At 37.1% G+C, this 23,710-nt stretch overlaps 1 protein-coding gene across 18 annotated transcripts in view; it reads right to left on the bottom strand.

Moving 5' to 3' along the window:
- Positions 1-22,932, bottom strand: part of TUT7 (terminal uridylyl transferase 7) — a 42,871-nt gene extending 19,939 nt beyond the window's left edge. For 5 of the 18 annotated variants that reach the window (XM_026088417.1, XM_026088419.1, XM_026088418.1 and 2 more), the window contains exons 1-18: positions 22,374-22,589; positions 20,444-21,451; positions 15,987-16,165; positions 15,250-15,366; positions 14,059-14,236; positions 13,530-13,618; positions 12,439-12,490; positions 10,581-10,650; positions 9,587-9,713; positions 8,687-8,806; positions 6,909-7,040; positions 5,810-5,990; positions 4,301-5,439; positions 4,019-4,169; positions 3,235-3,321; positions 1,983-2,083; positions 1,343-1,400; positions 522-625 (exon numbers count right to left, since the gene is read on the bottom strand). In XM_026088417.1, the coding sequence (XP_025944202.1) occupies positions 522-625; positions 1,343-1,400; positions 1,983-2,083; positions 3,235-3,321; positions 4,019-4,169; positions 4,301-5,439; positions 5,810-5,990; positions 6,909-7,040; positions 8,687-8,806; positions 9,587-9,713; positions 10,581-10,650; positions 12,439-12,490; positions 13,530-13,618; positions 14,059-14,236; positions 15,250-15,366; positions 15,987-16,165; positions 20,444-20,951 (3,393 nt within the window). In that variant the 5' untranslated portion in view covers positions 20,952-21,451; positions 22,374-22,589. Of the gene's footprint in view, positions 1-521; positions 626-1,342; positions 1,401-1,982; positions 2,084-3,234; positions 3,322-4,018; positions 4,170-4,300; positions 5,440-5,809; positions 5,991-6,908; positions 7,041-8,686; positions 8,807-9,586; positions 9,714-10,580; positions 10,651-12,438; positions 12,491-13,529; positions 13,619-14,058; positions 14,237-15,249; positions 15,367-15,986; positions 16,166-20,443; positions 21,452-22,373; positions 22,592-22,898 lie in introns of those variants that run through there. The other 13 variants (XM_026088410.1, XM_026088409.1, XM_026088403.1 and 10 more) reach the window with 11 other exon arrangements.
- Positions 22,933-23,710: the final 778 nt, after the last annotated feature.

Here is a 23,710-nt window from a genome sequence, read left to right on the forward strand (position 1 = left end):
AACTTCAGAAAGTTTAATGCTTGTCTCTAAAACTTACTTTCCTTTGATGTTTCAAGGAACTGGCTTTTGAAGTTCATAGACATTGAAAAAAAAAAACAAAACTTTTTTTTAAAATATTTGGCTGAGGACCTGTGCTCTTTTGTAGACTGTAACATGTGTCCCAGTTCAGGCAAGTTGGTTTCAAAATCACTGTCCCAGGTCTCAAATTCTAAGGAACAGCCATGACTGGGGGTGAGGAGGAAAGACTGAAGTTATGTTAAGTTTTCTGAGTTACAGAAAGACTCAAACACCTAAAAGATTAGCTCTTACTCTTACTGAAGAAGAAATATATCAAAGAAGCAACAACTCTAAAGTCTCAACTGTGTTGACTCCACTTGTAGTCAAATAAAACACTGGTACTCAAAAATCTAAAATTGAAATAGGTAATTGATAAGTTATTATTGAACCTCAGCAAAACCAGCATTTCATCCTCACCCGGAAGCCCCAGTTTGTCCTATTAATAGAAAAGAAGATAACCTTACCAGAGTGTTATATAAACTGATGTCTACTTCAAGACCACTTCTGACATGGAAGAATTTGACAATTGGGACTTTAGCAGTTGTTATAGGCAAGACATTTCTTAGACCTAGAATAAAAAGTTGAACTATTGAATGATGACATACAGTCATAACAGTATCAAATGCCCTACACACAACCCAAAACTGCGGCAGAAGTGTTACAAAATAAAATCTTAGCTGATACCAAAATTATTTCAGTTATTTTTTAATATCTATTTTAGGCATTTGTCAAACTCTGTGAATCTACAAACAATTATACATACATACACACACATACCTACACACAAATGAACTGAAGATTTGTCTGAATTTTACATCAAAATAAGCTTGAGATCACTGATAGTTCACTGCAAATATCTTAAATTTATGTGAGATACACCAGAACCCTATAAAAACCATATTTTCGTGTAAATAAAACAGAATGTCTAGGGCAAGCTTCTGTGAGCTTGCCTTTTATTATTAACTGTTTGAATACAGAACATACAAATGCAATGTAGCTACTAACCTGAAGCCCCAAACTTTATCTTAAGGCTTCTTCTCACACATATGGGTTATGAATCTGTCCAACTGAGATCTGGTCCTACAACATTATAACCTTAAAGACCTCCACATGTAAAAAAATAAATCCAAAATGTTCACAACATATACCCTCATTCTTACTAATATCGAGCTCTTTAATGCAGTTTTATCTTAACAATTATCATGTACAATGCCCCAGAAGCTTCTCACTGCATCAGTTAAAGTCACATAAATGAAGTCACTTATTTTCATTTTCAAGAAAGTACCTGAATGTTTCTTGAGAACTTTTGCTAAGTCTTCAATGATTCTGATGCAATCAAGGCTCTAAGACATTAAGGGGAAAAAAAAAAATCAATACTAAAGTTGCATCTGCTAGAACAGGTCTAGACAAAGTATTTCAGACAAATCTTTTATTATTTGTCATTAAGCTTACATCTGCATAACTCAGGGTTTCAAATCGTACGGAATGATGCAAATACCAGAAAATGTTTCAAAATGGCACTTCTTGCAAAACCAATAGACAGGGTCTTAACATAGGCTTTTTTAAAGTTAATTTATATTAGGCATAGTTCTTTCCCACAACCTTCCATTTCTAGTTCTTTTATGTTACAAAACTAATATTGAAACAAATCCACTCTATTTGTTTGCAGAGTTAATATTAGAAAAACATTAGTGCAGAATACGGAAGAAAATTGTGTACTGAGAGTAAAAATTTTTAAAGGCCTATCTAGAATAACAGTAAAAAATTTTCAAGATACTACCCACATTATCTGCTTTTGAGGCACCTATTTACATTTTCCTCTAATCTGAAGCACTGTTACAAAAAGTAAATTTGTTTCAATATATGCACAATTAATTTACCTAGCCATAAAAGTTTTGCATTTGTTAAAAAAAAAAGTCTTCTACCTCAGCAGTTTCCAGTCCATCAATTGTCCAACAGATATCAAGGTCACTTTGTTTGAAGCCAAAACCATTTTTGGAGGAGCCAAACAAATTCAGCTTGGTTCCTGTAAGAGATGTAACAGATAACAACATATTGATGCAGAATCTCAAATTTTATACAGCTTCAAACCACAGCATGCCTTTTAACACAGAGGTGAACCCATTACCATTTTTATGTAGTACTTTGAACTTTACTTTCTCATCAACCTTTTTGATTAGGAAAGAATCGCTACTTTATTAGTTCAAATGAGTCTTTTACAGATCCAGAAATAAATTAGGTTGTCAAATAATTAAATCATCAGCATGCAAGCTAAAATATGGATAAAAGATAGAAGATTGCTCTCTACAGAGATCTTCAGGATAAGGAACAGATCTGTCCACATACGAGGCTCCAGCCAAAAATTCTTTTGCAAATTTTAAAAGACTGAAGTCCGGGTGCTACAGATAAGAATTCCAGAAATAAATGAAACGGTGTCAAACAACTAGGCTTCACAGACCGGTTAGATGTGCTTATACTTTAAAATATTCCAAAAACAAGCTGTGGTAGGGGCACAAACTCTCCTGGCCTTATGCCAGATTTTTTTTTTTTAATACTTCTAGACACTACCAATTTTTATCTGTCACAGTAAACATAAGAACAAAGAGGAATGCTGAAATTAAGGGAAACATATGTATATGAATTAAACACTGTTTCTTAATCTTGGAATCAGGAGTCCTAAAGGAGTTCTTAAGGACTACAGAAAACTTGTTGTTTGCGAGAACAGATACAACAATAAGAAGTCTGCCTAACGAATGAGGTTAAAATGACAGTTATAGAACTGTTCCACTACTACTTTGATTGTTATTTTCTTAACTTGTTATTTTTTCCTTCTTACTTATGTGTTATATTTCTGACTAAGATGAAGAAACTTAAAAAAAAATCTGATTTTTTTTTTTTAAACACACAACTGACATGATTTTGGAGCCTTTGTATTTTAAAGAAGGAAAATACATGTCAACAGGGAGGAGCCCAGGACATGATATATACGGATGAGACATTAAGTTGTATTAGTTATATGGTTGTTGGAAGATACTACAAGCTAATGTAATGTTATATATTAATTTTGAGCAGCGATGTCGTTTAAATGATTAAATACTAAAATGTTTATTCTGCTGACATGCTAACACACTTGGAAGACACTCAAGTATAAGTATAAAGCCAGAACTACATGATTACCTGGAAAGTCCTGTCTAATGAAGTTTTCTAAATTTTGTCGTATATGTTCCCGAGCCTGATCTTCTACAATATTTGGAGCAAAATCCTCTTTAAAACAAAAGAACACAACAATTTAGGCAAAGTGATTTGTAAAAACAGTCAACAGCAAAGATTCAAATGAAAAAGTGGGAGGGTGGAGGGTGGGGAGCAGGGAGAAAAGCAAGAGAAGATTCACATGTGGAGGAAAAAGCAACGATGAAGTAGAAGGAAAATACCTGTTCAAAGAAAAACATTAATTAGACAGATAATGCATTTTGTCTGTTCAGGAATGGCAAGAGAGAAAGGAGGAAAGTTGGGTCACTCTGAAAAGAACAAAAGTGGAGAAGTGTTATAAAACAGTACTCTTACTCTGATTTTTATAGAACATTGACATCTTTGTTTACTAGAAACCACAGCTAGAAGAATAGTGACGAAACTCAAAGTAGAGACAAATGTAAAAGCATTAGTCAAAAAACTACCCAAAATTAAATTCTTAGATTTATACTAAGATGCCTAAATGGGTCATCAGACAGCCAGAACCTTTCAGTATGCAGAAGATAAATCTAAACAGGTTTTATTTCTCTAGATAAAAACTGTTCAGTGGTCCTATAATAGCCCTTACAAAGCTAAAATTTTATCTAATGGAGTTAGATGCTGTGTGGCAGATAAATTGGTCCCCTTTATAACACCATTAATCAGTGGTTATTTCATTATTTTTTGCAATACTTTTCTTCCCCACAACAATATCCAAAGGAAAAGAACTTACGGTAACACTGGACACAAACTTGATCTAAAATAAATGAAAATTTGGGTGACAGCATTGGCAGTGGGTCTAGTTCAATCTTCTTGAAGTCTTCCGGACAATCTCTCTTCAAGTGACCTTCCCGTTTGCACAAGCTACATACTATTGTAGGAGACTGCACGAACAGAAAGTGATATTCGTTTAAAAAAACAAACAAACAGTCTTTCAATGAAATTGAACAATGCTTTCATACAACTGATAATAAAATATAAGCAATATGTTAATATTCCGATAAAGCTCACTTACCTTGCCCTTTGTAAAAGCTGGTTTACTGAATTCATAAACAAGTTCAGAGTCTAAACACTGTTCTATAGCTGCGTTCTCTTCAAAAGAGCTTCTTCTCTCAGTAAGATCCTCTTGACTTAAATTGATCCTCAGAGGTCCATCCACATTTTCTTTGAGATGTTTTTCTTCATATTTAATAAGGATGGACAAATCTTCCTCCTCCTCAGACAGTGCATCCTCATCTGCAGATCCAGTGTATGTGTTATCTAGTTCACCTTCAGTTCTTCTGGTATCATCACACTTCGTCTGGTTTAGACAACTTGGTTCTTCCTCCTCTTCATCCTCATCATCTGAGTTAATCATTTCAGATATGTGATTCTGTGTTGAAGGTATGAATTTGTTTGGGGATTCATCCAGTTCGTCAGTACCTTCAGTGCTCTCCTCGTCAATATCAACCTTATCATCCATTATACCACTGCACTCTAAGCCAAACTCATCACTCTCCGTAAATGCAGTGTTTAGAAAACCTTCCAAGTCTGAAGTACTGCATGTTTCTATATCATGTTCATTCACTGTAACAGGGAGATCTCCGCTTTCACTGTCTTCATCTATTCCCTGATAGGCAGTCATCAAGCTATTATTCCATCTTCTTTCTTGTTCATGTTCTTCCTCATATTCTTCCTCTTCATTCCCACTCTCCGTCTCTTCACAACTTGGTTTAAAGTCTTCATTATCTCCAGAAATAATTTCTTCAATTACACAGTCTGAATCTTCATGAGCAAGTCCCAAATGACTTATATCATCAGCCAGTTCCTCTTCAGTCAAGCTTTCTGAGCCATCACATAGTTTTGAAGAATCAATTCTATGTGCTTGAGGGATACCTGTACTCTCAATTATGCAATCTTCTACTATTGCTCTGTTTGTTTTGCCATCCAGGTTTTGCAATTCAGAATTTTCATGCTTTATAGCATCTTTTTCAAGGTCCAGTATTTGGGATTTCTCCTCACTGGCATTTGGAGGGCTTTTTTTGCTGAACTTTGTGGTTTTTTTGTGAGGCAAGGCAAAATACTTGTACGTTGCTCTCAGGCAGTGAAGAATATACTCATACACTAGCTGGCTGTTCAGAGTTCTGGCCACATTCCTTTTGACTGAATATGGGTCTAGTAGAAAGAAGAAATAAGCCAGCAGTGTAGAAGTTAAAAAATTTTTTTTTAAAGAATTTATTTACATCCTTACAAAATTTAAATTTATTACATTAAGACATTATGTTAAGGACATAAAATTTAAGAATTGTGCTGAAGAAGTTTTTTTTAAAAGCTACTTAATTATATTTGGTAACGTTGATAAAAATACTGAAAAGAAACATTACTTAAATTGATTTTTTCAAAACATATTCTGCTGTATTATTAGAAACCACAGACCAAGATAAAAAAAATTCTAACTTATTACACATGATGGCAATAGCCAAGGCAATACCCTAGGAAATTAAAGGTAACAGCCCTTTAAAGTTTGATGATAAACATCATATACCTTCCACAGCAATGCGCTTTTTAGGCCAGTCCTTTAATTCACGAGACACTGTTTCTTTGAGCCGTATGCTAATAACCAAATCAGCCAAATTAAACTCCAAGGCATAGAAACGAAGCAGCTCTACCCACAGCTGCCCAACTGGTGCTGAACACTGGTGTCCTGAATCAAATACTAAGGGAACCTGTCAATTACAGAAGAAAAGCTTAAATAATATTTAACACATACATAGGGATTTAGTTTTTTTTTTTTTTTTAAAAAAAGCCAATCTAGAATATGCACTTGTTAATAATGTCGTGTAACTTGATTTCACTGTACTCGATCTGTAATGTAATATAACAAAATTTATAGTTGCTTCCAAATTTCACGCTCATGTCTCAACATGAAAGATTAATACTGCAATAAAAGAAAAATTTAAAGAAATAGTATAAGCTAGGATTATAAAACTTCAGAATCTAAGATTGTAATAATGGTTGAAGAATGACATCAAGGATTAATAATAATTCTGGAAGTGTTTTTGTCATTTTCCAAGAAAATATCACATCGAATTTAAATTAAGAGAATAGATATAACCTCTTTATTAGTAAAGCATAATTTTGAGATAGACTGAATGCACAAAATATACTGAATCTTCCTGCAAGTCCACAGAAGAAAAAACACACATTCAAGGAAGGCATGAAACAACAGAAATTTTATCACTTAGACTTTCTAGATGCTTATTCTGCCAAGTCTGCAAATGTTTAACCTCCATGAAATAATTATTTTTTTGTGTCTTATCTGCTTAGTACACACCAACAGGCAATAGATGCCATCAATAGTATCTCAATATTAAAAAATACAGTGTATGTTTTTTAAACAGATTTTTCTGTTTGAACAGTCTTATGCCTTTCATCTTAATATTTGTAAATTTATTAAATTGCTCCCAGTTTTCTGCTAGCTTCTCAGAACCGGAAGATAAACATAGGAAGCCTCATATCAAACAGCTGTCCAATTTCTTAGCTCATCTTATGGCTTTGCAGTAGAAATGCAAAACATAAATAGAAGATGAGTCTTTCTCCAAGAATAACAATGACTAGAACAGAAGGAAGTTAAATGGTCAGACCTTGCCCTTTTTAAGAGAAGTTTCTTTTGACGAATCAGAATCATCAAGGGGGTTATGCTCCCAAACCACAGCATCATTCTCAACTTCTTTAAGATTAAAATTTGTTAATTTGTTTAATGAGAATCCTCCAATCTGAAGAAAGTAGAGAAAGCATGATAAAATTTAATATCATGTGAACTTTAAATCATTTCCCCCCAAGGTTAACAATGCAAAGAAAAGCAGAACAGGGTTTAAAGATGACCGTTCCTTGCCTAGAATATTCTCTACCCTGCTTCTCTCTTCCTTTTACTTTTCCTACAAAAAGCACTCAGGAGCTCAGTGCTTTTGGAAATGTATCCATATGTCATAAAACCTTGTCTTAGCAGATTACAAATCCATTAATATACAATTTTTAATTATATAGCCATATACTATAGGACTTCTGCCTCATTCAGTGAGGAGTGTAGACAGGCTTTGGGGATGAGTCTACTGTGCAGCCAAGTAGTTATCTGCAAGGCCCATTTAATTGGTTGTGAAAATTGGAATATGCACACTAAATTTAACAGGTGACCATAAGAAAAACAGGTGCCATGAATGCAACAGCTGAATGGTAACCAGGAGAATTAGATTCTGGATCTGCATTCTTAATAGAACTCCTGATACATAAAGAAGATACAATTCAAGCTTCTAAATCAAAAAGGTACATCCTCTAAACGCCTAGTCTGATTCCTCAGGCAGATATTGCACTAATACGTATAATGTGGTCTACATATAGTCACAACTAACCTCACTGTTGCCAGGTTAAGTCAAGTGCCCACAACTGTCCTCTGGCTAAGTGTTCCCTCACTTAAGTTCTCACCTAGCTAAATCTGACAGGTGTATTTTTTGTGAAGCTTAACAAATTTAAAAGGTCAAGCTCTACACAAAACACATAACCACTACTACTATCATTAAGATTGACAGGGGAATGAGATGGCAGCCATGCTTTACTTAAAAGAACAGTTATACTTTTCATCCAGAAGGTACTTTTCCTGGAAGAGGAGATTTCAGAGTTCTGGTCTCTGTTTTAGGGACTGCTTAGGCATTTTGCCTTACAGAGTCTTTGAATAAAATACATAAGCAGTGGTGGGACCAGAAACTAGAACTTGGGACTCCTCTCAGCAAATCATACTTCTGCTTTCTCTGGTCTCAGGAGTGACACATTTTTGCCTATACAGTGGCATAATTTCAACTACAAGAGTTGATAGTATCCTCAATCCCAGCCCATCCTAGAGCTGGGTGCTTAGGCTACTCACTTAAAAGCATTTAGAGGTATGTCTGAATCCCTTCAGACTGAGGATGGCATAAAGTAGACATCAGGCTCATTAGGCTTATACATAAAAAGCTTAACACCACCACCACTATTTCTAAAGAATGAGCCCATCTTCTTCATTGGAAACAAAGAATTAGATGTCAAGGTACAAGACGTTGTTTTGGCTTGTATCTATGTGAATTCAGACTTTTTAAGATTTTGGAAGAAAGGCTGAACAAGTGAGGAAGTAGGTGGGGTTATGAAGCACATTCTTCATTGCCCAACTCTCTCTGCTCACTAAAGGGGAAACAGAAGCACTTAGTTCAGTAATTTTGATTGTGAATTTCATCCAGAGAGCCAAGCACAGGTGTAGCCTGGCTGAATTCACATTCTTTCCCAACCTGAGCAGAAACAACTGGCTTATAGCTTGCTCAGTGTAGGAAGAAGCAGCAGCCCAAGGGAAAGACTATCCTCTCATTCATAATGTTCAATGTATTAATACACATACCCATGATCCCAAATAAACAGGTAGAAATGGCTCTTTCCTCTGTTGCAGAAAGAAGATAACCATTAAAGCAAATACGTAAGGTGACAAGCCTCCTTCTTCGGGACGATCGACACAGCACAGCTGTAAAGATAAGTTGTGTAGTCATTAAAATGTTTTTTCAAGTGACACTGTGAAAAATATTCTTACAATTTCTCTTCTGAAGTCTGTCAAATTAAATTATGAGGGAGACTCAAACATCTTTGACCTCCTCTTATGAGATGGACTTGGCTCTGAAGGCCTTAATATTTTCTGGAGTCATATTACTAGTATAACCTTTTCAGTGAGAGTCCTACTCTTCAATTACACTGAAGAGTCATTGTATGCAGATTGGCAAAACAAACAGCATACTGCACATGCAAAAAAGGATAACTCATTTTACATAGATATAACAGAAGTTCAAACTCAATGTTTTTCTTAAGTCATATTTTAGTTGCATGCACACAAAGTTTTGGAACAAGTCATTTTGGTTTATAGGATTTTTTTTAAAGTTTCCATATTGAAATACAAACATTTTTTTCTTTCAACTGTTTTATGGTGGAAGTTTATGGGAAATCAGTGATTCTATTTCATACAGATTCCTCTGACTTGTTTGGTAATGTAGAAGAACAGGATGCTTAAATCTGTATGCCATTGGCTGAAGCTGAAAATTCCCCTTTTGCAATTTTGCACAACACTATGTGCAAATAATAACTATATAATTTATAAAATTTACTATTTATAACAATTCAATATCCCTTTTCCTACTCCTTCCTTAAAAAGAATTTCAGCAATGTTTTTCTAAATCATACCTATTCTCACTAGCATAACATTAATGTTTATTCAATATTCATTCACAGATGGGGGAGTACAAAGAACTCCTACCTTTGCCCAGTACCTGAAGGCGATCACTAAAGGTACAACAGTAGGTTCTAGTTTCCCAAGAGTAGCCAAATGGTTTGTTGTCAGGCAAGCATTCTCATTCCCTGCACTTACTTTACAAGTAAGACCACTAAAAACAAAAAGAAACAAAGTAAAAAATCTTGGAGGTGTTATGAGTGATGGGTCAGATGACATCTCACAAAACATCATAGCTTGAGGCCATTAAGAAAGATTTAACAACTTCTCAAAGACAACAGATTTACATAAAAAGAAACAAAAGAAGTTTGATTTGTGGTTAGATTGAGAAGATATGCATTGTAATTTTCTGTAAAAGTGTTTTCAAGTACAATTCAAATTTAAGTATTTTTGTTTCTAATAACTAAACATTAATACACTAAACTAAGTTTACAGTACTAATTTTCTTCATGAAAGAAAAACATCTTCCCATTTCCACACCCATGATAAAATGATTTCTATAGTGTTTCTAGAGCACAAGAAAAGTTTCCAAACAGTGAAAGATCAAGGTAGCAGAAAATAACCAGTAATATTTCTCTATCAGTCGCCATTTATAGAATGTTTCATGAATCTTAAGTGATAACCATTAAATGGGCAAAATAAAATGCCTTTCTCCTGTTCTCAACATACTACTGAAGCTAAGCAAGCTGCTCTTGCTCTTAAAGAAATCCTTAATTTAATATCTGCATTACCTATAAGGAAAGAAAGGAAGTTTCTGCTTAAACAATTATTCCAAATGGAAGAGTAAGGGTACATGCTGGAAACCGTAACTCTTCAGGGGATTGGGAAATAGGCAATTGAGGACAGAACAACCCTTACCCTCTTATTCTAGTCTAGGAATGACTTGCCCATGAGTGTTAGTTTGTGTTTCAATATCCATGGAACTGTAATTATTTAGTACAAAAACTTCATTTTTCAGATGCTGGTATATATAATTTACATTGCTATATGCTATTAGAACACACAAAGTGACAACTGAGACCTTTGTTTTTCTCTGCACACCACCACTGGTATTCTAGCATGGAAATCTGCATCAACTTCAATAAAAGATTCTAGAGGGAAAAAAGAAAAAGCTGTCTTAGGCATGGTAGTGATACAAATGTGTTGAACTGGAAATTCATGCAACTAGAGGAGTACACCCAGATTCTGAATCTCAGTTTCCTAACTATCTCAAAATTTGCCATTTAACTAACTCAACCAACAGATCAATCCTGTTATTCTTTTAAAGCAGGTTTTAAAATGAGACAGGAAAAATGTGGTCTAAACTATATTAAACAGTGCTGTTTAATAAAATACTTAAGAAAAAATAAACTTTCCAAAATTCAATATATACAGTAGGTATAATACAATTAACCAGATGTATCAGTTAAGTGTTGGCTTTACTGCAGACAGATTAAACTCTAGAAGAACTTCAGTACTTCAGGTAGACAGGCAGACCAACGACATTTGCAAAACAAAATTAGAGTGAAAGATGAAAAAAGTAGAGTTATCTCAGTACTAAACAAAGAAAATATCTCAGTTTGTTTTCCTTCCTAATCTAGAAACACTTAATGTAAGTGTTGGAGCTGGCTTTTCAACATGATGTAATGTCTTCTTTCTATACTTTTTTTTCTCCCCTCATGTTTTATATAGGTTTCCAAACTCAGTTCAGCTTTGTTTAACTCAAAACTTAACTTAAAAAGTTCAAATATGACTCTGTTCCTTTTTCCAGTTGGAGTGAACTGATCCAAACTAGAAGTTACTATCTGACACCTAGCTGTTTCACTGGACTAGATCCAGAATAAACTATGATGCAATTTTAGACACCCAATTCAAAAATTTTGAAAGCAAGAAGTGTTTTTTTGGTGCCACCTAACCTTTTGAAAACGTCTTGGTTTTGGCACCAGGTTCCTCAAATGCCTAATGTTCTGCCCCTGACTCACAGGAGAAGGCTTTGCACAAGGTGTTAAGAGCAACTGGTGCTTGCTTTTAAAACACTTCAGGTATTCTGAGTTCTTTTGGGATCTAGGCCTTCATTCCTTCACTCTGGTTGAGCAATAAACAACACTGTTTTCAAGGACTGTACAGGTCATTTGACCAGAGAAGAAGATGCACAGATGTTAAGGGAGGGAGGGGTGAGAAAAAGGCAGAAAAAGGCAGAAAATCTAGTTCAACAAATATATTCATACTTAATATATGTTTGGAACTACACCTCTACTTCCCCTGCTATGGACATAAAGCAAAGCAAACAAACAGAAAAAAATCACTTTGAAATTCACATTTAAAAGGAAAGGGCATCTTCTCCATCTTTTATTTTTTGCCTGGATATGCTCTATTTGGTTGGAGTGCAGTTTTTAAGATCTTAAATTTTACTCGCCTTTATTAGTACATAGTGTTGTACTCGTTACATGAAAAAAACGTGTCTGCATGCATTCATTTGTACACAGCATCGGTGCGCTAACAGGCACATGCACTCAATTGCATATATAAGAAAATAAGCCTCTAAGTTTCTGAACACAAGTTAGAAGAGCCTAAGCTACTTTCTCTACTATAAGGGTAAGGATAATAGAGCAGTATGGGGAAGGAAAAGTAGCACAGTCTACTTTAATGGCATCTTTCCTTATAATGTAAAAGAACACTCAACCAATAATTTCTCCCACAAACAAAAATAAGGGGACTTCAGTAGCCTTTAAACTGAACACAAAAACAAAAGTAAGTTCTGTCAACTATTGTAATATTTTTCACTCTTACATTATTCAGCAAAACAGCATATGGCTTATCTGCTCAGCAGAAATGGGATTCAAAATTATTAAGTAGTAAGAAGAATAATGTGAAAACTAAAAACAGGGAAGTTTTCTTACCACTGTTCTTTAGACTTTCTTGCACAAGTAAGAGAACATCTGGTTGAGCCATCTGTGAATAAAGCAATAAAGCCATTTTCATTGCTGTCAAAAAGGTGTTCTTCCACAACTCAAAAAAAAAACTTTAGACATACTCCCTATGACACTTCTGTTTCCCCCCACCCCAAATGGACAGCAAAAAGGAAACGAAATAACAGCAATAAGAAAATAGAACATTTCATCCTTGGTTAGTGCTAGATTATGTCAAAAGGAACATGAACTCTGCTTATTTACAAGAAAATAATCCTAGATGATTGTAAATAAAGCTATTTTTACCTCTACACCAAAGACTTGGTTATGTAAAAACCTAAAGAAATACCATTTCAGTGTTTAAATACGATAGCTTTCTGACATAGGGGATTTACCTCATGTCAAAGTCTGAAATCACAGTATTATTTTTAATTATATATATTTATAAACTTGAATAGTTTTTTTGCCCCCATTACATTTCTATCTTTGTGTCCCTGAGAAAATGCTAAATTTTAGCTATGAGGCTGTCACACCTACTACAGCAGGAATAAGTTCAAACACAGAATCAAAAGTTTTTCACAATCCTTAACTTCTTTTCAGTGTTCAAGCAGAGAAATGTACAGAAATAACTCAAATAGCAAATGAAGACTTTAAATTGCTTCACAAATAAATGACAAAGACGGATTCATGGCTCCAACATAACCGAGCAGTTGGAAACCCTAACGTGCATACACCAGCGTAGAGGCAAAAGCACAGCTCTGCCATTTGATTCAGTTATAAGAGAAGATAAATAACTTTGTCTTATAGGACTACCAAGAGTTTTAAGTGTTTTGAGTTCTTTAGAAGGAAAGTTCAATAAAGCACAAAGCCATGTTATATTACATGACCATTAGTGGTGTATGAAGCAAAAAATGTTATTTTAAGACTGCATTAATGTGGTAGCTCTGTTTTACCTAATGCATTTTCGTAAAAAAAAAATATGATTACCACACTGTTGCATGTTACAGTTAAGCTATAATCTACATAAAGGTGCAAACATCCAAAACCACTTGGATGTATGTAACAAAAATGGTCTTACTTACGTTGGCAGGAAACTGGATATCTATGTTTATGTCTGAAGTTTTGAAACCAAATCTGCTACAGGAGGAGCCATACAATCTTAATGAGCTCTCTGCAATGGAAAGAATTGTACTGCATTTACTCTATATCTAGTTCTAAGTCTGTAGCTACTTTACTGCTTTGCCAGAAGATCTTAAACCTACGTCTATTTTCAATAGCCACAGGAAGTGAAGAAGGGTCTTCCAACAGCACAGAGCTGAGTTAAGAAGTCCTACCTCCCATGCTGTACGTAGCAAAGGCTTATTGTGAAGGTCAAATATTCCCCATGTCCTGTTCGTCTTTTCCTACAATACAGGTCTGTTTGGATCATTAGCACCCATTGTAATTTAATTCTGATATGAGGCTACTTGGTCACATCATGTCATCCAGCAGAATGTAGTTACTAAATAGTGTTTTATTATTTAACTAACCGAGGTTTTTAAGAAAGTTTTCACCTTTGTGAAATTTTTCAAGTTAACATATCTAGCACTAAAGCAAAATGGCAAATAATACCTGGCAATTTTTGATGCAGTAAGTTTTCCATTGTCATTTTAATTTTGAGCCTTTCTTCCAAATCTTCATTATTTAAGCCAAACTCTAGCACTACATTTTCAATGGCGACACCAATAGCTTGTATTTGGGAAGGCGTTGGAGGAGGCAAGGTAGTTAACAGCTGTTCCTCTTGCTTTTCCTTTAAAGATAATAAGACTGATGTTTTAATGATTTTCTTCAGTTGCTTAGTATGCGCGAATGAATGAGTGCAATTTATCCCAATTAACACTATCATGGCTTTTCAAAATACCAGAGGTAATTGGAAACAAGTATATCAAAACAGAAACCATAACAGATACAAAGAATTAGATACTCCAGGAGGCTTCAGTAACGTGCAGAGGTACATTACATATATTTGGAATAGAAAAAAATGTCACCAACCTCATCTCCTATGAAGTGGGAAAGGGTAGGAGTTAAAGAAAAAAATGGAAAACCTGCACAAAGCACTGATTTTCATCCACTTCAAGCTGAGAAAGTAAGAGGGATCAGGAGAAATTTAATTAAAAATAAAAAATAAAATTAAGGCTGGAAGTCGCTTTGATGTTTGATTATGCTCAAAACAAACCTATTATTTCTTTTTATATATAAACATGCCTACAATACTCAACAACCTCTGAATTTCATTTACAGTATTTCCGAATGGCAAGCTTCACCTAGACATGTAGGTGGTTATTTCTAATGATGCCATATCAAGTATATTTGCTTACTGTTACTCCTCACTGCTCTGAACTTTATCAAAACACTTCATTGTTGAAATATGCCAATAAAATAAGTGCTAAGAAGACTAAATGTAATTATATTATTAGAAGGATTAAAGAACAGCAAGACAGAAGGGTCAGTTGCTACTCCTTTTTAATTATATTATACTTAAATCACCAGTAACAAGACATTAGTGAATTATACTCTGAGGACTTCCTTCAATAATGGACATGAAAAGGTACAAATTAAATTCCCAAGCAAGGTCCAGGTCCCAAGTTTATTCTTTTCACCAGCATCACAGAGTTTTTGAGAAGCACTTAGGGTTTTAAACATCTATATGGTAAAAATACATAAGGAATGGTTTTGGAAGTAATGCAGTTTCATTCTCATTAGCAGGGTAAGGGCAGTTTCATGAATCTGCGCTTTATACTTCTTTTACTGTCCTTAACTTACCTTTATGCTTTTCTTGTGTCTTTTCTCTTTCATGTGCTTATGAGCAAAAGCCACCGACTCAATCAAAACATCACACAATTTGCAGGTGTATTTTGCTGATGGGTAGCTTCGAGGTCGCTAAAATAGAAATGATAAAAAAAAAACCTTAAGATACAGAAAAATACTACCTTCATTTTATTCGATGCTCCTTCCAAGTAGAGCAGTGCTAACTCTGAAATGCAGAAATATGCACACTAGCTTTCCTAACTTCATTTTTACAGACAAAAGGTTTGAATACCATATATAATGCCAGAAGAATGGTGGTATCAGATCAATCAAATCCAACATCTGGTCTTTTATGGGGGAAAATATCCAGTACCCATGGGAGATTATATTAATTGGACAAGCATATAATAAAACTTTTCCAGTACACTGCCCCAGCCTGTAGTTAAATTCACAAACTAAAAGAACAGCCTATTTTTGCTTAACTTGCTTCCATAAAATTGTGTATTTGATTTTTTTTTACGCTTAAAACTCCTGTGAAAGTATGGATATAGACTAAGATTTAATATAGTAAAAAAACAAAGGATAACTTGTCTTCTCTTGACAGTTCATTAACAGCACCAGTTTTGTCAGTTACCTCAGATATATAACCACTTTTTAGCTACAGTCAGAAAAACTGCTCAGAATGTACCCTCTACATTGTATTTACTGATTAAACAAATAGGAGAGAACTATATAGGTAAAGACAACAGCACCTTCTTCAGTCTATAAATGCAGTCTCGCTTCAATCTTTCTTCAGCTTGCTGCAACCCAAGAAGTTCCTTTGCCGACAGCACAGATTCATCTATGACAGGACCATCCACCTCTTCATCTTGATCATACTCATCTTTTCTAGTTCTTCTTGATCTCCTTGGTTTCCTGTGCTTCTTCATTTCTTATAAAAAGTTATGAGAGCAAACATGTCAAATAACTTCAGAATACTATGCAGCTTTTTTTTTTTTCCTCTTACCTCTTTAGTTTCCTTTCTGGTTATGTGCTAACCAAAGAAGATACAAATCTACCCTGTATGGTTTCCTAGTCTGTTCTGTGCAAATCTGATAATAGCAAGAGTATACATGTATGTCATAACCTACAGTATTATTGTTTTGACTCTCACCACCTAAAAAAAACAAATTAATTAAAAACCCCAAATAGTTTGTCCCATTAAAGAGAGAAGAAAAGTCAGCCTTATTTAGTTTTGTTAAAATTGGCAAAAAAAAAAACCCTAAATGCAGTAGATTTCACTGTCTACTTGAGATATATCTGTACAGCATTCGAATGAAAAGACAGACTATGTCCAAACACTTCAGGATGCCCAGTAAGGCTTAGATACACAAATCATTTCAAAAATCAGCAGTCCCACAGACTACCTAGAATACTATAGAATTACTAAGTATAGGCCAATTTGAATGATCTTTTATTTGAGCACTAAGCATAAGAGCACTAAGATATAGGATTGTTAGAGTTAGCTGACATACAGCAATTTAATATCAGCAGTAACAACTGCAACAACTGTAAACAACTGTGCACTTGCCTTTCAATTAAACCAGCATATGGATCAGGATTGCCTTCATATTATTAAACTGACAACTGAAAAACAAGATAATAGTCCCTTTTGGCTACTCATGTCAATAAATAATTAACTTGATAATATTTGCATACCTTGCTTAATAAAGCTACACATCTTGCAAAATGAACATGCTTGGAAAGCTTGTTATGTTTACATCAAAAGTTCTGGAAGACATTAATGGACATATCATTTCTAGTTTTAAGTAAGCTTTGCAATTTTTGAAGCAGGTATTGACAGCAGTCAGAAGAATACATGTGGTAGTGATCTCAGGAAGCTACACAGGCAAAATGCATGAGTTTAGATCACATCTTACCTTTCATTTAAGCATCTATACAAGATGTCCAGGTACTTGGAATTTTTAAGTTCTGAGTGCTTCTGAGAAGGTTTTTGCAATCTTCTTAAACTCTGAATCCCTTATCATAGCCTGAGGTTTTCATTTGTAATATTAAAAAAAGACAAAAAAACCCCACACCCATACCAATTTTTTGTCTCTAATAATTGGTAAAGAGAGATGACCTGGCTGTGAGTTTTCAACCAGCTGTTTGATTCACTTCACTGCACAGCATGTGTGTGCTAGTGTTGTCAGCAGGAATAGGGCAAGAATGGTAATACACTTCCTTTCAGCAGAAGTTTATGCCAGAATAAACAGAACAGAACTAAGGTATAATAGTCTGCAGGGACAGTACTCCAATGGAAGTCCCAGGAAGCAGAAAGAGAAGTCTAACTTGTCTTTTAACTTCATACATCCCTTCAATTCTCATACTCATGTCTCTCCTGCTAAAATTCCTAATAAATACAACAGCTGTTTGGTTATATTTGGTTACTGATCAGTGTAGACAGAACTTGGAGAAAATGTCCAATATATTACTTTGCAAGAAAGTCTATGACAGGTACCTACTAATCACTTATTTCTGTGAGCACAAAGTAACTTAAAAAAAAATTTACAAAGTAAATATTTCTAATATTATTCAGCAGTTACGGTACTGGCAAACTAATTATAGGCTAATGACCAAAAGTACTAAAGACAAGTTAAAGCTACAGGTCATGCAGAAGAATCAGTGCCTCAGAGATTTACTAAACTCCCTCATTATGAGTTACAATCAGGTAGGTAAAAAGGTGAGGGAAAGAGACAAGTACATAAAAGATCTCAAGTACAAGGAAATGCCAAGACATTAGAAATAGAGATCTTGAAGGGACCTCAAGGGGTGAGCTATTCCATGCCTGTGCTTCGCAGCAAGGATGAAATGGGCTTGGTCAATCCTGAGTGATGCTTGCCTAACCTGTTCTTAAAGGCCTTCAGGTACAGATCCCGTGAGCTCCTCAGGCAGCTATTCCAGTAGTTCACTAGCTTTACGATTAGAAACTTCTCCTTTTTTCCTTATCCAAATCTTTCTTGTTGAACTTTAGGCCAATTGCTCTGTTTCCCATCTTTTAGAAGCAGGCAAAACAGATTATTTTAAGACTCCTTTAGATAGCTGAAGGCTATCATCATGCCCCTGTCCCCCCTTTCCTTCTGTAGAAAGACTGGGGATTGTTTAAGCTTTATGTAGTTTCTGCTTTCTTACATGTCCTAGCATTCTTTTTGGTCTTCTTTGGATTGTTTCTATTTTGTCTGTTGAAATGGGGTGCTCAAAGCTGAACAGAGCACTGCAATTAAGAGTCTGCCAAACACTTAAAATAAAGAATATTTCAGGCTGCAACTCTGTTTTCATGCCTCACAACAGCATGACACTGACTACCGGTGATCATCTTCTGATTCATTATAATTCTAGATTCTTCTCCGAAAAACTGCTACCTAGTAGCTTTTTCTCCTGCATTTGTGCAGTTGACATTCCTACCTAAATAATGGTATTTGCACATATTTCTATTGTATTTCATCCTATTTTTAGGCCATGTCTCCAATTTTGCAAAATTATTTTAATATCTCTTCCTGCTTTTCTGCATTCAGCTCCTACCAGCTCCATGGCATATACAGACTAATAAGCATGCTCTCTTCATTCATAAAGCATGCTCTCTTCATTCATCATCTGGATAGCATAATAAACATCAAACAGAATAAGATCTTTGTAGATGCTTGCTCAATGCTTCCTTTCATTTTGACAAAATCATTGATAAGTATTCTCTGAGTATAGTTATCAAATTGACTTTGTAACTCTCATTAATTTCATCTGGAAAAATATCCTCTAGTTGACTTATAGGACTGTCACATAAAAGCGTCTCAAGCATTATTAGTGGTATCTATCCATTGCTTCTCCCATGGCCGCAAGAGCTGATCACCCTTTTGAAGAAATAAAATCAGACTGACTTAACATAATTTATTCTTGACAAATCCATGCTGACTGCTACTCATTTCTGTGTTACCTTCCAAATACTTATAGTAAGTTGTATTATTTGTTCCAGAATGGATTTCCAAGATTAAAGTTGTGTATTTTTTTTTTTTTTAATTCCGGGGGTTTTGTTGTTGTTTTTAAGAGATGTTTGTCTTTTCCTGTTTGCTGGTATCTCATTTCTCCTGGATAAGTTCTCAAATGTAATTTCCAAAGATCCCCAAAACCTACCTCAGCAAGTTTAAGTTTCACAGGATGAAGTTCGGTAGACTCAACCAATCTGAGAACATTTAAGTATTCTACTCTGCTGTTTCCTCATCTGAGGTTGAGCTCAATTGTGCAATGCAATTTACTTCCGACAATGAGAGACATGAGGCACCTGCTCACAATTCATTTCCTTAGTGACAGCTGATACCAAGGGAAAGGACATTTAACTCTTGGCCTTCTGGGCATCAGCCATCAATATCCTTCCTTCTTAGCAGAGTGGCAGATCAATATTGCCCTTGGCCCCTTTCTTAGATAAACTAAGAGAGACTTCTTGTTAACTTCAGATCCCTGCTAGCAGCAGCTCATCAGTACCTCAGTCCTTCTCATTTTATCCAATACATACTCCATTCTTTAAAGCTTCGTACTGCTTTTGTCTACTTACACTTCTTTCTGGGCTCAAGTTCAATGAAGAACTGATAATACCAAGCACCTTAACCCCTCCTGCCTCTGTTCTCCTCTGCAATTCAATATTCAGGAATTATACTCTCATTATTAGTACCAGTTGTCCCATTTCATCCAGAGAAGTTCAATATGCACAAAAAGTTATTTTTGTTATTGCTGCATTATTGCCTCTTGCACGTAGAAACTCCCCACAATATCTATAATGCATTGTTTTTATCTTCATTAAGATATATGGTTAGGGACCTCATTGATAGCTCCAAAAGTCTTATTCTGTAGCAGTTTAACTGAAATACCCCTTATTGATCTTGACAGATTCGGTCAAATTGTACCTGGAAAACTGCAGAGACACTACAAAGATGCTGCAATCTACTTATACTTACCACTTATAAACCAATTTACCAAGCCAACACAATTTACGAGACAAGTTCTGCATCATGTGCTGTAACAATTTGTTTAAAGTGCTGCAATATAGTACAGTCAACAGTTTGCAAGGTGTTACAGAATAAAACCAATTTTTTGCTTTAACAATAAATCTTGAAATTGTACTTTTCAATAGTATATAAAGAAATGGAATAGCTATGCAAAAATAAACAAACATGTTGATTACCAGAGCTTCCTTTCTGCATGTCTGAAAAGTCTTCACTTGTTAAGTCTTTCTGAAGTTGTCTTCTTACATTCCTATTTCCTGCACCTTCGACCTCCTGAAGAGAGTCCTTTCTTGTCCGATTAAGCATGGGAGTCCAGACTGCAGATCTGTGCTCTCTCCAGCTGTCAGAATTACCACGATGGTCATCAGATATCCACTTCTTCACTTGGTCTTTTTGGATATCAAATAACTTTGACCCTTGATTGTGACTCATGTTTTTAAGTGAATTTGGGCTACTCAAAACACTGCGTGGTCCTCGTCTGGGACTACTTCCATAATGAGCTGGTGTTCCCTTTTTCTTCTGAAGGCTGATATCTATTTTATTGCTATGGCCATTTCCATAATCATCCATGACTTGGTAATCTTTTTGTAAGGGATTCCCTTTTAATTCTTCTTCATGCAGAGTTTCCTGTTCCTTATTTTGTTTGGCAAAGCAAGGTTTTGCAGCATCTCCCATTGTTATTGCCATTCAGTTTAATGATTCACACCTAGAAATTAGAGAGTTAAAGTAGCATTTTAAAATAATCAACTGATAAACACAGGTGCACTGGCTATTATTGGAGAAGGAAACTGCCAACAATCAAAGCCCTGGCCCTGTAATACCATTAAGGCATGCAAGTCTTGGCAGAAAACAAAATTTGCTCCTACCAAACAAAAGGCAGTCTGAAACTCAGCTGTCCTTCTCCTCTAAAAGTGCCTAAACCTACAAGTGGTTCACAAAATTCAGTGACAGCCCATGTACTTTTGGATATGAAGGTCTAGATGCCTTTAGGACAGATAACAAAGTTGCATAAATTGTTTCAAGAGTCCACATCAGAGTCTCAGCTTGCAGCACAGGAACGCTTTGAAAGAAAGATTCTAGGAACTTAGGCGCAGGTAGAATTCATGGGAGGCAATAAAGAGGATGCTCCAAAAGCCATTCCACTTCATCTGAATAATCACCTTCCCCCAACAGCAGACACTGTTCACCTGTTGGAAATGAAAACCGTGGTCAAATAGGAGAGAGGTTCAGAAGTTGAGCACCAATCTGTCTGTGAAGCAAATATCACACAATAATTAAGAAATGACCCTGCTTTGCCCTGTGCACTTGCATGTTTTATGTAGACCGGTAGTCTGAGGTCTCGTATCACTAGATATGAAATACTTGTATTTTTTTATCTTATTTTAGTATTTTCTAAGAAGTTTGGGCTGTTGAGTTGCCCCCCAGACTTGGTCATGTCCATGTTCTTATTGTAAAACACTTCCAGAGAGCTGTAACTCAAGTACTAGCATAAACCTGAGTGGACTGTGAAAGGAGGAGCTATCTGGAAGAGACGGACCCAACATAAACAAATAGCAGCAGTCACAACTACACAGAATAATGTTTAAGTAAAGCCACATACACATGAGAACAAAATGTTTTCTCTTTCAAAAGACATGTATGTGCTTAAGGATGCAGAGAAGGCTATAGGGCATTTACTAGAAGCAGTTAAGTAGACGTATTTCTGCTGTCTTTAATATGGGACCATGGTGTCTGACTTGCTTAGATGCCTTTTAATTCTGCAGGCCTTAAAGGCACTTTTAGGAATCTCACTGTTTCCTACAGTCTTGAAGCTTTACTGTTTATTCCTCTCTTAAGCAGAAGTGTTTTGCTCTTACATGAGTGACAAAAATAAACTGGATACTTGCCCCAAAAAGCTAAATTCAGTCAGTCATACGTTACTGTGGAGAGCAAGTTATTCTAGCTAGTAACTGAAAGAATTTAAAATGCACAAAGTGAACTTGCTACCTCCTTTAAGAAAGAAACAGTTGTGAAATCTGTATTTTAGAGTGACCTAGAAACAGCCTGTTTTAGAGTCAGCCCAAGAAGCAAAACCCACACCCAACCATCAGGTTGGATGATGAAACACACCCTGTGATGGAAGAGAGCACAAAGTCAAAGTTCACTTCAGCGTTTGGTTCAGAAGCAAGGCGTCAGGCTAGACAGTTGGGCAAGAGGCTTGCTCTTGGGTGCAGGCGCAGCTGGGCGCTGCAGTCCCTCTCTGAGAGCTCAGAAGCAGCACGTAGTGGCAGCCAGTTACCAACCGGACCCGGACACCGGGCTTCTGATTCCAGACTGCCGCCACCCCCGGGCAGCCTCCTGCTGCCGCTCCGGGGCCCGCCACCCCCCCCATCCCCTTCCCCCCCAAGGACGGGGGCCTCCAGCCCTCCCCGCCCCAACGACGGCGGACAGAAACAAGGCCCGGGGGCAGAGACCCGCCGGGGTCCGGCAGAGCCTGCGCCGCCCCGGCCCGAGCTCCGAGGCCCAGGCCCGAGCCACGGGGGAAAGCAGGGCCCGGGCTGGGCGGAGGGGGGGGACGACAACGGGGGGGAGACCCCCGGAGGAGCCGGCACCACGGGCGCTCCCGCCCGGCCCCGCTGCGGGGAGGGAACTCACCCGGCGGCCGCTGCCGCCCCTGACCCTGCCCCTGCCCTCACCGCTGCCCCGCCATTGTGCCGCGCCGGAAGCGGTCCGGTCCCTTGCGAACGCCGTCCGCCACGGCGCTTCCGGCAGCGCTCGCCCCGCCCTTCGGCCCGCCCTTCACCTCGCCCCCGGCAGCTCGCCCCGCCCTTCTCCCCGCCCCCGGCAGCCCGCCCCGCCCTTCTCGCCGCTGCCGTGACGCAGGGGAGGCCACGCTGCCGGCTGTTGGGAGTGCTCCGCCACCCGCCGCAAGGGCCGCCATCACCGCCCCTGGCAGCGGCCGTTGACGGTGCGCGYGGGGGGCTCTCGCTGGCTCGCGTCGCTCCGGCGTCCCCTACAAGCTCCGCCCGCGCTGCTCGTCGGGTGGCCGCGGCCTCCCCACGCCCGGGACGACTCTGTTGTCGTTCTCTGCGCCTTCCCACCTCAGGGCTCATGTTAGGCTGCACAGGAGGGAAACTGAGGTCTCTAGTTGTGGGGAAGTATGAGTTTTACCCCAAGTACGGGATTTGTGACTGCCCTCGCACTGTGGCACAACACAGGGTCGATTTTAGGACATGTTTACATCCTCAAAGACAAACCTGAGACGACAGTTAGACTGCCCAAGAAAAGTAGAAGATTTTTTTCCTTTAAATAATGGGAAGGATGCCAAATACAAGTGCTGACAACCTAAACTTGCTTCACCTACCGGTGTCCCTGAACACTAAGTTTCAGTAGTGAGTCACTGGTGGTGAGAAAATTACTTTGCAAGCACGTTTACAGTTGACTAGCATCGCAAATTAGCTTTACTT

The sequence above is a fragment of the Apteryx rowi genome, unplaced genomic scaffold (genome assembly GCF_003343035.1).
Source record: "Apteryx rowi isolate R43461 unplaced genomic scaffold, aptRow1 scaffold_77, whole genome shotgun sequence".
NCBI lineage: Eukaryota > Metazoa > Chordata > Aves > Apterygiformes > Apterygidae > Apteryx > Apteryx rowi.